General features: G+C 53.8%; 6 protein-coding genes across 6 annotated transcripts; 1 reads left to right on the forward strand and 5 right to left on the reverse strand.

Annotated features, from left to right (window-relative positions):
- Positions 1-68: 68 nt before the first annotated feature.
- On the forward strand, positions 69-1,402 carry BO80DRAFT_438397 (pepsin-like aspartic protease; the record flags this gene model as incomplete). The annotated part of the gene is made up of 4 exons (XM_025721037.1): positions 69-382; positions 439-716; positions 764-1,012; positions 1,065-1,402. The coding sequence occupies 4 exons, from the start codon at positions 69-71 to the stop codon at positions 1,400-1,402; spliced, it is 1,179 nt and encodes a 392-aa protein (XP_025570934.1).
- A 1,201-nt stretch (positions 1,403-2,603) lies between these two features.
- BO80DRAFT_428899 (uncharacterized protein) lies at positions 2,604-5,051 on the reverse strand. Its single transcript, XM_025720344.1, has one exon. The coding sequence runs from the start codon at positions 4,672-4,674 to the stop codon at positions 2,758-2,760; it is 1,917 nt and encodes a 638-aa protein (XP_025570935.1). The 5' UTR covers positions 4,675-5,051; the 3' UTR covers positions 2,604-2,757.
- BO80DRAFT_219889 (uncharacterized protein) lies at positions 4,833-5,486 on the reverse strand. The gene has a single exon (XM_025714389.1). It carries the CDS (start codon positions 5,381-5,383, stop codon positions 4,991-4,993), a length of 393 nt encoding a protein of 130 aa, XP_025570936.1. The 5' UTR covers positions 5,384-5,486; the 3' UTR covers positions 4,833-4,990.
- Positions 5,487-6,648, reverse strand: BO80DRAFT_219888 (DODA-type extradiol aromatic ring-opening family dioxygenase). Its single transcript, XM_025714388.1, has 3 exons — positions 6,561-6,648; positions 6,369-6,499; positions 5,487-6,312 (listed from the first exon to the last, which is right to left on the reverse strand). Exons 1-3 carry the CDS (start codon positions 6,562-6,564, stop codon positions 5,590-5,592), a joined length of 858 nt encoding a protein of 285 aa, XP_025570937.1. The 5' UTR covers positions 6,565-6,648; the 3' UTR covers positions 5,487-5,589.
- Positions 6,649-7,214: 566 nt separating this feature from the next.
- On the reverse strand, positions 7,215-8,771 carry BO80DRAFT_219916 (DUF614 domain protein). Its single transcript, XM_025714390.1, has 3 exons — positions 7,816-8,771; positions 7,355-7,754; positions 7,215-7,236 (listed from the first exon to the last, which is right to left on the reverse strand). The coding sequence occupies exons 1-2, from the start codon at positions 8,591-8,593 to the stop codon at positions 7,519-7,521; spliced, it is 1,014 nt and encodes a 337-aa protein (XP_025570938.1). The 5' UTR covers positions 8,594-8,771; the 3' UTR covers positions 7,215-7,236; positions 7,355-7,518.
- A 1,150-nt stretch (positions 8,772-9,921) lies between these two features.
- BO80DRAFT_428901 (phosphatidylinositol-specific phospholipase C domain-containing protein) lies at positions 9,922-11,445 on the reverse strand. The gene has a single exon (XM_025720345.1). It carries the CDS (start codon positions 11,432-11,434, stop codon positions 10,019-10,021), a length of 1,416 nt encoding a protein of 471 aa, XP_025570939.1. The 5' UTR covers positions 11,435-11,445; the 3' UTR covers positions 9,922-10,018.
- Positions 11,446-13,214: the final 1,769 nt, after the last annotated feature.

The following is a 13,214-nucleotide window of genomic DNA, read 5'->3' on the forward strand; positions in this document are numbered from 1 at the left end:
GCTTCCTTGTCTGTTCCGATCCAGCTCCCCCAAACGCTCTTGCTTGAACTCCCCCACCCGTGGTCACAATGGTCGTCATCAGCAAAGCCACTGCCCTGGCCCTGGGCCTGTCGAGCGCTGCCGTCGCAGCGCCCTTGACCCCGGCCCGCAAGAACTTCTCGGTTCAGCAGATCGCCAACAGGACGCGCACCGTCAACCTGCCTGCCCTGTACGCTCGCGCCCTGACCAAGTACGGCGCCACCGTGCCCGCGAGCGTCAAGGCCGCCGCCAGCGAGGGCAGTGTCACGACCACCCCCCAGTCCGACGACACTGAGTACCTGACCCCCGTCACTGTCGGAGACTCCACGCTCAACCTGGACTTTGACACCGGCTCTGCGGACCTGTAAGTCTCCTAGCAATGTGCGTTGCAGATGCCAGTCATCCACTGACACCATCCAGCTGGGTCTTCTCGTCCGAGCTGCCCTCCTCGGAGCGGACCGGCCACAGCCTGTACACCCCCAGCTCCAGCGCGACCAAGCTGAGCGGCTACTCTTGGGACATCTCCTACGGCGATGGCAGCTCGGCCAGCGGCAACGTCTACCGGGACACTGTCACCGTGGGCTCGGTCTCGACTAACCAGCAGGCCGTCGAAGCCGCCAGCTCGGTCAGCTCCGAGTTCGTCCAGGACACCGCCAACGACGGTCTTCTGGGCCTGGCCTTCAGCTCCATCAACACGGGTAGGTCGCATCGATCTCCTGCATTTCCGTCTCCTAACCGCGTCCAGTCTCGCCCGAGCCCCAGACCACCTTCTTCGACACCGTCAAGTCGCAGCTCGACTCTCCCCTCTTTGCTGCGTACCTGAGGTACCACGAGGCCGGTGTCTATGACTTTGGCTTCATCGATGACTCCAAGTACACCGGCTCCATCACCTACGTGGACGCCGACAGCTCCGAGGGTTACTGGGGCTTCAGCACCAACGGCTATGCCGTCGGTGACAACGACGCCAACTCCAACGGCTTCAGCGCCATTGCTGGTCCGCTGCTCTCCTGCCCCATCGTCTCCGGCCTTCACTGACCCGTCTACAGACACCGGCACCACCCTCATCCTCCTCGACGACGACGTCGTCTCCGACTACTACAGCCAGGTCTCCGGCGCTCAGAACAGCTACTCGGAGGGTGGCTACGTCTTCTCTTGCAATGCCGACCTCCCCGACTTCACCGTCGTGATCGGCGACTACAACGCCGTCGTCCCCGGCAAGTACATCAACTACGCTCCTATCGAGACCGGCAGCTCCACCTGCTTCGGCGGTATCCAGAGCAACAGCGGTATTGGTCTGTCCATTCTGGGTGACGTCTTCCTGAAGAGCCAGTACGTTGTGTTCAGCTCCGAGGGACCCCAGCTTGGCTTTGCCGCCCAGGCTTAGATGCAATGATCCTTGTACATAGGAAGGTCGTGATGGCTGGCCGTGATGATTGGTCCTGGTTAATCCGGTACCGACTGATGGATGACGGATGAGGAATGTGAATAGCAGACGATGACAGTACATATGATGAATTCCATGAAAATTGATTTTGGATCTACTTCCCCCAACTAGATAAATAAAGTCAACACATTTAGCCTCGGCCCCACGCCAAAGAAAAAAGCCGTTCGCGAATTGCGGCAACGATCATCCCCATGACCAATCCTATCCCACCCTACTCCGTACCGAAAAAAGCAAACACCAATCCAAACCTTAATGCTCTTTAGTATTCCTCCTATCAGAAAAAAAATCCGCCCATCGCAAGATATCTCATAACCACCAGTAAGAAAAACGATCAACAATAGTCACCGTTGATGCTTGAATCCAACCTTACCCATTCTCCCTCCCCATCATCCTACCTACTAGTCGTTAGATATATAGCACACATTGATCACCCACCCTCACATCGGTGAATAGTAGTGATAATCATCGCCCCGAGGAGCTCAAGTACAGTGCCTAGTAGTCCTAGCCCTACTGACTTTATCTAGTATTTGTAACGATTACTTGGTGCTTGTGATACTTAGTTGTGTGAATATATATAATGTCGTATGGATGTAGGTATGGATAGACTCTGTAGGTTCGTAATAGTACTATCACTCAATACTTACTACTAAGTCGGGTTACTGTGTCATATATATATATTATTGAAGTATTAGTATAACTTCCATATTGGGGAACTCACTAGATGAGTTGTGATACTACTAGTACTAGTACTTACAGTAGTAGTAGGTAAGATTAAGTGAACCAGATAGAGGGAAGGAAGGTATTAAGATCATAGTGTTCTGTCACATGTGTACAGTACCTAGCTGACAGCTGTTGTATCAGGTGAGAGACGGGAGATGGGATTTTGGTATCTTTTGAGTGGTTCTGCTTGGATGACTTTTACCGTTCCTAGGGTTCAGGGACTAGGTATGTTTGGAGATCAGTATTGTTGGTATTTTAGACGATGGTATTTGTTCTTCCAGGTGATTAGTATCCAGGGAAGAAGGACTGATTTGATTCATGTGAGAAACTGAAATCTCTTGGGGTTGTGACAGGCCATTGACTTGCATCTTACTCGCACTCTCATTCCATATTAACTTATAGACAACAATTGACCCATGTATAGTCCTGGTATGTAGAAAGGTATTTGAGAGGAGCTGTCATTCACATGTGGTATAATCCTACGCTGCCCTCGCATGGCACGCTATATATAACATCAAGCTCGCCGGCACTCCGAAATTGAAGATCCACCCGGGTATCCAAATACATACGCCAGATCATAACTCCTGTTTGTCTAGCCCCCAGATCTCCCAATGTTTCAGTACCTCCCATCCCACTCGCCGGACGCGTCGGCGCCAGATCCGACCATCGCGCAGCAATTGAGGAATGCAGGGATTGTTCCGACGGCTTCCTGTCGACTCCTCGCCCGGAGGTTGGCCACCGGCTCCCCGTTCCATCCCAGGAGTGTCGTCTTCGCGCATCCGTTTGCCGAGTAACGAGGGCGGAGGCCCATCTTTCTGCGACGGCACCATGGCCGTATGTCCGTTGGCCGGGGCGAGGGGAACATCAGCCGCTGGACTCTTCTCGCCGCTCACATTGGCCTCAGCACTGGTCGCACGGGAGCCCGTGGGCGTTTGGAGCTGGACGTGTCCGTGCGACTCTGACGGTTCGGACGGGACCGTATAGTAATCACCCAAGTGGAAGCCTTTTCGGCCGATGCCAATGATCTTCAGCCGGTGAAAGATTTGCTGATCTGCGAGAGACTCGCTAATCCTCGCGATTAGGATTTCATCGTCAGCATCTACGAGGTCAGAGATCGTCATGGCCGAGGCTAGCGGGTTGGCGGGCTGAGCAGAGGAGTACTTGAGCGACGTGGCAGGCGGAGCAGCACGGCCCGCCTCGGAGGACGTAGAGTTGGTCGGAACCAGCAGGCGCAGCGCTTTCAGGTTTCGGAGGAAAGGAAGTAGGAGCCCCAATGCTTCCAGGTCGGAAAACTCCGTGGAGAAGCCGAGCTGTTCCAATTGTGGGCTGGCGTGGACAAGGCGCGCCACCGTCGGTGCGGAGAGCGGCCAACGAGCGGGGAGTAAGAGGTGTCGTAAGGTAGCGGCGTGATTCATCGTAATATTGTTCAGGTAAAGATCCCTTATGCTGGCATACAAGTTGGGGGAATTGGCCGCAGCGCCTGCGGGACAGTTGGTAAAGGAGCCGTTACTGGTGGATCGGGAGAGGTCGGAGGCGGGGGGTGTGAGTGCGGTCGCGGAGGTTAGAGGTCGGGGGGAGTTGATGTCGTCGCTGGGATTGAGGGTGGCATTAACAAAGTATAAACGTTCCAGGCCGGTGAAACTATTAAGGAAATCGGCATGCTTCCGGGAGATGGCATCCTGCCGGATGCATTTGATGCGGAGGCGGAAGGCCGGCGTCGAGGGCCAAGTGTTGTCCACAAAGGTGTTCATCGCGAGCTCCGCTCCGCTGTTGTTGAGGATGGTCACCTCTTCGACGGTGCTATTATCGACGGCCCGATTGAAGTCTTCCGTGTGCAAAGCGTACAGGTTCTGGAGGCCAATCTTCCGGATCGAGAGCGGCTGTTTCGCCGCGAGGCACTTGCGGAAATAGTCGTGGACCATGACACTGGGCTCCTGCGCATTTCGCATCCGTGGGGACCAATGCATGTTGAGTTCCCGCAGCTTGCGGCACTTCCACAAGAGGGTCGAGATATCATCCGGATAGCAAAGGGGGTCGATGTCGGTGACTTTGAGGTATCGGAGGTGCGGCATGGCCGGGATCACGATCGTCGGCCGGGGATGGCGGCTCGAGGGGAATCGTAGAGTCAGTGCGGTTAGCTTGGGCAACCGTGCCAGCCCGAGATAGACGGTTTCCAGCATCTTAGTGTTGAGCTCCCAGCTGAAGCTTTCCAGCTCCGTCATCTTATCCACCGCCGCGCGTACCGCAATGTTCAGCATCATCGAGGAGTCAGGCACGCGGCCCACGCGCGCGTGCTCCTCCAGCTCGAGCTCCCGCCAGTTGCCCCGGAGCGTCAGCGACCGGACAAGTGTGGCATACGGTCGGGTGATAATGGCATTCAATCCCATCGAGAATGGGCTGGCACTACCCATGCCCTCGGGCTCCTCATCGCGATACCGGATCTTGTCATAAGAGGTCAAGGTGATGTGTTTGTAGAGCTGGGGAAGGGCCATGTAATTGAGGACGCGGCATGTTCGACAGAGACGGGCGAGATCCCCGGGCTCATCCACCTGCAGACACAGCGACGGGTCAGCGGTTGTATGAGCTCAATCACAGCAGCGTCGGGACGAACGTAAGAGACGATCACCGCGATTAAATTTAGCGGCAGGACCATCAGCGGTGCGCCCTGCGGGCGATCGGTGGTGACACTTGCGTCAAACATGTTCCGGTTGACAGCCGCCATGATGCGACGGCCAAGGACGATCCTGTCGCGGCATGGACTGGTGGACAGGCAGAAAGAATGGGAGGACACGCCACACGAGACATCTATCAGTGACGGAGGCTTGGTGGGATGCAGGCGAAGCAAGTTCGCATCCGAGGGGGGAAAGCTTGGAAGGAAGGATGGATGGATGGATGGATGGATGGGGGATCGGTTGTGAGCAAATTCCGCTGAGTCAGGCTCTGCCCCGGAGCTCTTTTCCTGACATTCACGATTGAGGCACGATCGACACCTCCGCCGCCCCCCATCGCAAGCCACGATAGACAGGTTTCGGGGCGCGGCCTTTGCTGGAAGATTCTAGATCGCGATGTGGTGCTCCACTCCCGCAGCTTCATCTGGTGCGACTCGCTGCCATCACGTGGTCCGGCCTGGACGCCAGCTCGTCCAAAGAACCTCTGCTTTGCACTCCTGCATCCCCGGTTGAGATGGCAAGCAAGGGCCATCGCTTCGATCTGGCAGATGCGATGCGAGGCGCTCGGCAATCCACGTGTTTCGGCCGGCTAGATGCTAGGAATCAGAGGCTGTCCACTGTTCCTATATCTAGCAATTCCTTTACACAATTGACAGGCAAGATGGGAATTTATGAGTGATTATCAATGACCAAGCCAACTGGACTCAGAATTCAGCGTGAACATCATGGTGCATAACCCTATCCAAGTTTATTTCCCCAGGACCCAATCGTAAACTGCGAATTGCACATGTTGGTCAACTCCCATGTTTCTGCCCCCAACACCGCCGGACTGCCCTCATCCTCCCAATCCCCCACTGCCCCAGCTACAAACATGGCCGCCATGAAATGGTCATCCGTGGCATGCGCATCCCGGTACTCTGGATGCTTCATCAACCGTGTCATAGCGCGTCGAAGGCGTGGTCCCGAGCTCTTCAGGATCACATCTTCCACGGCCTGACGGAATCCCAACGCCCACCCCTCAGGCGGCGTATCCATGGCAAAGTTGTCCCGGAAGCGCAGCATCGGGGCCCACCGATTCCGATACAGGTTGTGCACTGCGCCCCCGGTGCCAATGAGAAGGTAATTCTCCTTTCGGAGCTGGCGAAGCGCTGCCCCAACCTTCATATGATAATGGGGATCGTACCGGGCATTCAATGAGATAATCGACGTAGGCGGACAACCATTAGGGAACATCCGGATCAGGATGAGATAGACATCATGGATCCAGTCAAAGGTGTCGTTGCCGCTGACATTGAAGCCCTCCTTGGCTAGTAGATCGACACAGCGCCGCGCCGTCTTCAGATCTGGGTTGAGCCTGTAGTCCACGTACTTGGAGGGGTGCACGTATGCAACAGGACTCTTGTCGGGGTTTGGGTTCGTCGACACTTGGATTTGATCTCCGTAGCAGTCCCAATGAGCGCCCTGAGATCCAACCTTAGCACACGGGGACTGATTCACCCTCCGGATGATAAACCTACCATGATCACCACGCCCCGAATACCATGTGCCAGCGCCTCATCCCCACACTTCCGCCAGTAATCTGCAGAGGAAGACTCCTCCCCTAGCATCATAGTCGAGCCATGTGAGAAGAAATGTACCGGCGTTAACCCTGTCCGTCATTAGCATCGAAAACTTGCCTCTCAGCATCACCCTTTGTCGAAAATCCTTACCCATCCTTGCGACCTTCAGCGTGCACCAATATAATTCACAATGCCAATCACTTCAACAAGGAATATAGCCCGACAAGGTACATTCCCCAGACTGGTTCCCAATTGAGATGGCTGACTGGTCCCTTATACGACGCCTCACCTCGGGACCGTCGGGTCTGCGGACCACAAACCGAGATGTCATCCGAACCGCACAGAAGGGGCTGAAGGGAGAGTATCCGGGGATGAGAGTGGGCCGCACGGCTGCAGGGACCTCTTGGAAGCTTTGGGGTAATGATATGGGGCGAGGATTGATGTCTTAGCTTGGCGGTTAGTGAGCCGAGGGAAGGAAACACGCGTGGGATAGAAGATAGCATACACAGGTTATAGGCAGCGGCATGCTCGTTCAGATTTATGGAATAGATGTGATGCGGCAAACCAGACTTTTGTTTGTGGACTGTTATTTCTCTTGAAAGGAGAGGAGAGGAGGTAAAAATCTGCCAACTGTGGTTTTCTCGGCGTTGTAGTGCTGGCCGGGTGCTTCCCTTCCTTTCTTTCCCTTCACCTCACTTCACCTCACTTTGCAATCCATTACTCATTACTCCATATTTGGATGGATAGGTTATACACGTGTCCCCGAGGCAGTCAAAGGCGATGACAACTTTCTAGATACGATGCTACTAGAAGGTGCTCTGGGACACTGGTGACATATGTACAGATCTCAGCCCAGGTTCACCAGAAACCAATAAATAGTCATAACAAACAGAACACCAAGATCACTGCCACAAAAGCTAGGGGACTGAGGATCGATCACATACAATATCAGCCTCCCAGTAAAGCAGGAATGGTAGTACAGGTTGACAGAAGAACAAAGTCGATAATAGTGGTTAGAAACCACATCAGTCGTACAGGCATTACCTTCATTCCAACAGATCCGCACTCCGCAACCTATGCTCATCTCAAAAAGCCCATGCTAGTCCAGTCACCGCGGGGGTGCACCATACGACATCTGCACAGGAGGCATGTATGGTGATACCAAAGCTGCCCCCGTGGCTCTGGCGAACATCCCGCGTTCCTCCTCTCGCTTCTTGATCTCGGCTTCATCTTGGATAAGCGTACAGCATGTACAGCACGTCGCTCGAACGCAGTCAGTGAGAATATCCCCTTCGATCCCATAGACCTTGCGTGTCCGACGGTGCTGGAGAGTTGCAAATATCCCTAGGACAACAGGTCAGCCAATATACTCGTATCGAACCTAACATGGAATGCGCTTTCTCACAGTGACAGCCACAACACAGCGCCATGGCAGTGCAGGAATGATTGCACACATCGTACCCGAGCATATTCGTCGGATCCTCACTTCTGATTTTCCTTGAAAGACGATATTGAGTCCTCCCGTACAGAATGCACGGGCATGTCAGCCCAAGACAGCATACCCCAACATCCGAGCAACCGCACATGTGCGTGCGCCACGATCCTCCTCTAATTTCCAGATCAGGATGAGTGATTTGACCCGGCTGATGATATGCCATGAGGTCAACTCCCGCAGGCGTCGCAGGTGCCCCCGAGGCGACTGGAGGGGGAAACTGTGGTAGATTGGGCGATTGCAAAGGGTTGGTGTCGGGCACAACAGCCATGGGTTGTGGGTTTGCTAACGGTTGGGACATCTCGGGATTGACTTTGACCGGAAGAGGCCCCGGAGATCGCGGAGGCTCTCCATATGAGTATTCGGCCACTTTGGGGTTATGCTGGACTTGTTGAACCTCATCCGCGTACGGAGCATAGTTGGCTGGATGCTGGGCAAGATTGGGTCCGCAAGGGTAGCCAGACACAGCCATATCTTGCTGGTACTGTTGCGATTTCTCGTTCAGAGGCGGTTGGAAATGCTCCATGACAGGCTGTATCTCTGCTGGCTGGGCGTTTGAAATCGTTGTTGGGGTTGGGCCCTCATTCCTGAGTCGGGAACTGGGAGCATGCATCTCCAACGGGGTTTCAAGGTATGAGTATCTTGGATTCTCCCCCAGATTGGATGTGTTCAGATGTAGTTGCTGGTTCATTTTGGCGGTCACTTATAGCCTCTGCTCTTGGATCGCATATAGCATCTATCGGCTTTTCACAGCTCCAAGCGCTATATCCAAGGGAGGATAATGTCTGGCTCTCGGTCTTTGTTCGCTCAACTGCGGTCGTCCTGTGAAGATCTACATGTACCGGCGAGGCGCAAACCCTCCCCGATCTAAGTGGAGGAGAGCATCAATTGAGCAGCAAAGTTCGAATACCGGAGCTGCCACCCAGCGATCGAGAGAACGACAATAATCCAGCAACACATTTGGAGCGAAGCGGAAGGCAGCCGGATTAAGTATGTATCGACTGGGCTGGGGGATTGCAATCACCCGGGTGGGGATAGCGCCTGGGATATGCAGTTGCGCGGCGGGGGAACCGGCATGTGTATGGCCAGCGCCCAAGTGTGTCTAAGCACATGTTGCGCCGAGCGACCCCTAGTCTGCGCCCTTATGTGGCCTGTTCACACCAGTGATGAGTTCTGTTGGTCTGGCGGTCGTTCGGAACATCCTGTTGGGTCCGGAAGCACTTCTCATCACATCACCGGTCGGCCGCGTCACATTGGATGGTGCCGAAGCGCCCACTGGCCAACCAACACTGGCAATCACACATTGGCGGGTAAGCAAGGTTCCAACGTTCGCCATCCCAAGCAGAGTGACTGTATCCATCCAGGATGTGTATGGGATGGGTTTATCCAGCCGCTGACACTAGATGCCGTCCTTTGCTAGTGACAGTCGCTAGTATGCTAGCTCTATAGTCCACAGGGTTGCCTGCGGGAAAATCAGTGGATGCGACCAATAACCACAGCAACATCAAGACCCCCTCAGAGGGCGTAACGACGAAATCGAACAGCGCGGCAATTCCTGGTTTCATAGCGATTTCAGAGATTGTCTCGAGACCAACTAATTTTGCGCTGCCTGACTGAACCTCTCATTCGGGTCAAACGAGCGGCTGGGACAGCTGAACCCCTCTTTAGGTATCAATATTCCCAACAAAGGAGAGCGGCTATCCTGCCATCTGGATCACTCTCGTCCATTCAGTGCCACACCACATACTAAGCGTCATCGGGATACTGCGTATTTTGATCAAGTACAGACCCATCACGTGATTACATCAACTGTATGCCTCAGGCGCCGCAGACAAGCTTCGTCGTCCCATGTCTCGCACCCTCGGTTGCCCCTGGTATAGCGGCCATTTCGCAATTAATGTTCATTGTTTCTATAACAAAGGTGGAATGCAGTGTTGCTTCTTTGTACGACTCCCGCAAGATACATGGCAGTGCCTAAAAGTGGACTACAGCACTCCCTATTGCTCGGTTAACTGCACACAAAATAGTATAAGATTCTATTGAGAGAAAATAGCAAGTAATCCATCCACCCGATCTATCTGCGCCATACATGCACCTGTCACGTATGGCAAGTTATTTACAAAGTCAACCGCTGCCTCGACAGCAAAATAGACGTATCAACAGTTGCCCCGTCGATAAAGTCATTCATGATCACAATAGTCTTCTCTGCGCGCAGTCGATCAAGAGCATTCTCTCTAATCCACGGCAGAGTACGCATATCAAGCATCCCCTTGGTCGAGGTGAGACACGAGCTGGCTCCCTGAGCAGACAAAACGCTGTAGATAAGTACCTCCTTGATGGACTGGGAAGTCGCCTGGCACTGCAGGATGGTCAGATCACTACTCTCTTGGCCCTCGGTAGTCATGCTCTCGAAACGAGCAAGGATCGAGGCCGGGCTGAGTGTAGCGTATGCTTCAGCTGTCCAGCTATCGTATTTATCGGCATCGATGACGACGATGAGACGGGTGCCCGTGCGACGCAGGTGCTCAATCGGTTGGTCAAAGCACTCGCGCGCACCCCAGGTGAGAGGGCTGCGAATTGCTCGCGCACAGGCCTCGTTGAGCAGCTGGGTGATTTCGTCTGTTGTTGGGCGTTGACAGTCCGCTACAATGTTGTCCCAGCGGATGTGGATGGTGACGATCTCCGTTTGATTCTCGTCGAGGAAGGCGACTTGTTCGCGGAGGAAGCCATCGAAAGCAAGACCTGGGATGCATGCGTGTTGGAAGTAGAATGTGTCTCGTAGGCCAGACACTTTCTGGAACATGGGGAGGAGTTTGGCGGGGCGGAACTCGAAGTACCGTGCTCCCATGGCGAGCATGATGGAGATGGTCTTCTTCTGGGTGACGGAGAGACCGTAGACGATGTGCGGGAGCTTTTGCATGAGGAAGTGGTCTGGGACGTGCTTGACGTGCTCCAGTAAGGGGACCAGCTTGCGGACTACCGTCAACATGTCTGTGTTAAGGTGGTCGAAGATAGCATCGCATGTCATCATGCTGTTCATTCCGTTGTCGTGCGGCGCGGCCAGCACGAAGCGCGAAAAGGGCTGCTGCGCAGCGGGGGAGTCTGGCGGAGCGACGCTGCCCATCCAAACGCGGTTTTCTCGCGAGCAGATGGTCACGTAGGACTGGTGGCGGTTGGTCAGACCAACCTCGCCGTGGCCCGCGGCGTAGAAGCCGTAGGTGATGATGGCGTCCTCGGTGATGATCGGGTGGAAGTCCTGCGTCGCTACCATCGTACCTCCCTCGATCTTGCCCGTCAGGGTGTTAATGTCATTGTGTGCATCGGCAACGCGCTCGCCATAGCGGAATACCGTCCACTCATAACGGCCGATGAAGTTGCCGAGCCCCTGAATATTCGACGACTCGATTTCGAGTTGATGGCTGGTAAAGTTGTGGGACGCATCGCGCAGCACCTCCTGCTTAGGAACGGCAAAGCCGATCGCGTATCCGGGGACGCCGATATAGCTGTATACCGAGATACCTTTGCTGGGCATGATGGACGGCGTGATGTTGTCCCGGTGGTGATGGGCCCCTGGGGGCTTCTGCCTTACGCCTTAGGTGGCGGATAGCGCCTCTCCACTTTTCGCACTACGAATCGGCATAAATCGGCCTTATCCGAGCCCTAGCCAATTTCGGAAAGTGTGTTGCTGGTCTTCTCTATCCAGGCCCGATTGGGACTGCGACTGGCCAGGTAAAGTATGCCAGCCCGTTCGCTCATGTGTTTGCGTCTCAACAGGGCCGAAATCGAGAGGGTGCAGCAGCATGCCAGCAAGAGCCCACCTGCGGGACGGCCCACAGCTGGTTCCACGGGCGCCACATCCCTGCAGGTTTAGACGCAACTAGTATAAAATGGATGTGATAGTGTCATTAGTCGAATTCTCCGACTTCCTCTCCCATTCGCAGGTACTTGCGATCCGGAAAATGATGGCCTGTTGTCCAGATGGGCTCCCTTGTAGCATGAAGCTTTTTCTTGCTGTACGTGTTCGCAACAGTAGACACTATATTAAATCGGTTAGCAAGTCCTTACATTTCCGTTGATCAGTCTACAAAGGACGTGTGCCTACCATCGAGATAATTGTGTACAACCAGGCCAGTAGCAGGGGCATAATGAGCCTCGGGCATGAGTGAACAAAGGAGCAGACCATTCTCGACTGCCAAACGCCTACTGGGAAAGTGATGTTCCCAGTGTCACTGCATCCTGGCAGATCTCCCTGGTGCGCCGTATGCTCAGATATTTCTCCAAGGCAGCTTTGGAGTCCCGGGAGGGGCCAATCTTGACGCAGTATCGACGGGATAACGAAGTATAGCTCATCATTTCCTCAGTAATCGGGGCTGACTCGACCAGCACTGATTCAACGCATATATATTCTGCTTTTCAATGTTGTACTAGTTATCTCAAACAAGTTAGTAGGGCATGAGCATTGGCGCCTGGGAGAGTCCTTATAGGCCTATTTTATCGCTCTTTAATAACCTGTGAGCACAGAGAAGCTAAGCAATAAATGACTGAAAGGGCTTCACCTTTTTTGCCGTTCTGAACACGTCTCATAGACAAAAGTCACGCCACGATCTGTTGCTATAGGCCTAGTGGAAGTGGGAAGAATAATCACAAAGTGCGTTCTTTTGGCTGATGAATCAGTAGGTGCCAAATTATAATAACAGCGTGTTGAGCGTGACCAAATAGAACTGGTGCTTGGTGTGTGGGAGGCATAGATCGATGTTCGACTCTACCAAAGATGAGCAGATGAAAGAAGATGAAGAGGAGGAAGGCCGGGGCGGCGCCATTAGACCTATCCAAATGCCACATTCTTTTGAGCTTAGTGTCTGCGCCCCGCAGCGCTAGCTTGCTTTTTCCGGCAAGCTTTGAGCGCCTCAGGATTCAGTGGGGTGTCTATATGCCCCGATTTCGCGGGGGTTTATGGGCACATTGTCACTAGGTTTTCGAGAACACAGTTGTCCAAGATATTCAATCTACTGTAAGCATGGCATACTGTATGATGTCAGTTATCACTATTCCTTCGCCATGTATTGGTATCCTATGTTCCTCTCGTTTTTTCGTTTCTCCCCATACTCCTATCTGATATGATACCCGGATACTATATCCGAGTCTGATGGGTATAAAAACCGACACAGTATTTAGAGGTGCAGTCAGGTTCTCATTCCCAATCTAATGGCTTTCTTCATTGAGTGACAAGGGAGCTTATGTGAAAAATCATGAGGGCCCTCTCCATCTTTTGGTAGACTCCAATACCCGCGTCTTTGTCGTTTCTGGGTATT

The sequence above is a fragment of the Aspergillus ibericus genome (genome assembly GCF_003184845.1).
Source record: "Aspergillus ibericus CBS 121593 unplaced genomic scaffold BO80scaffold_54, whole genome shotgun sequence".
NCBI lineage: Eukaryota > Fungi > Ascomycota > Eurotiomycetes > Eurotiales > Aspergillaceae > Aspergillus > Aspergillus ibericus.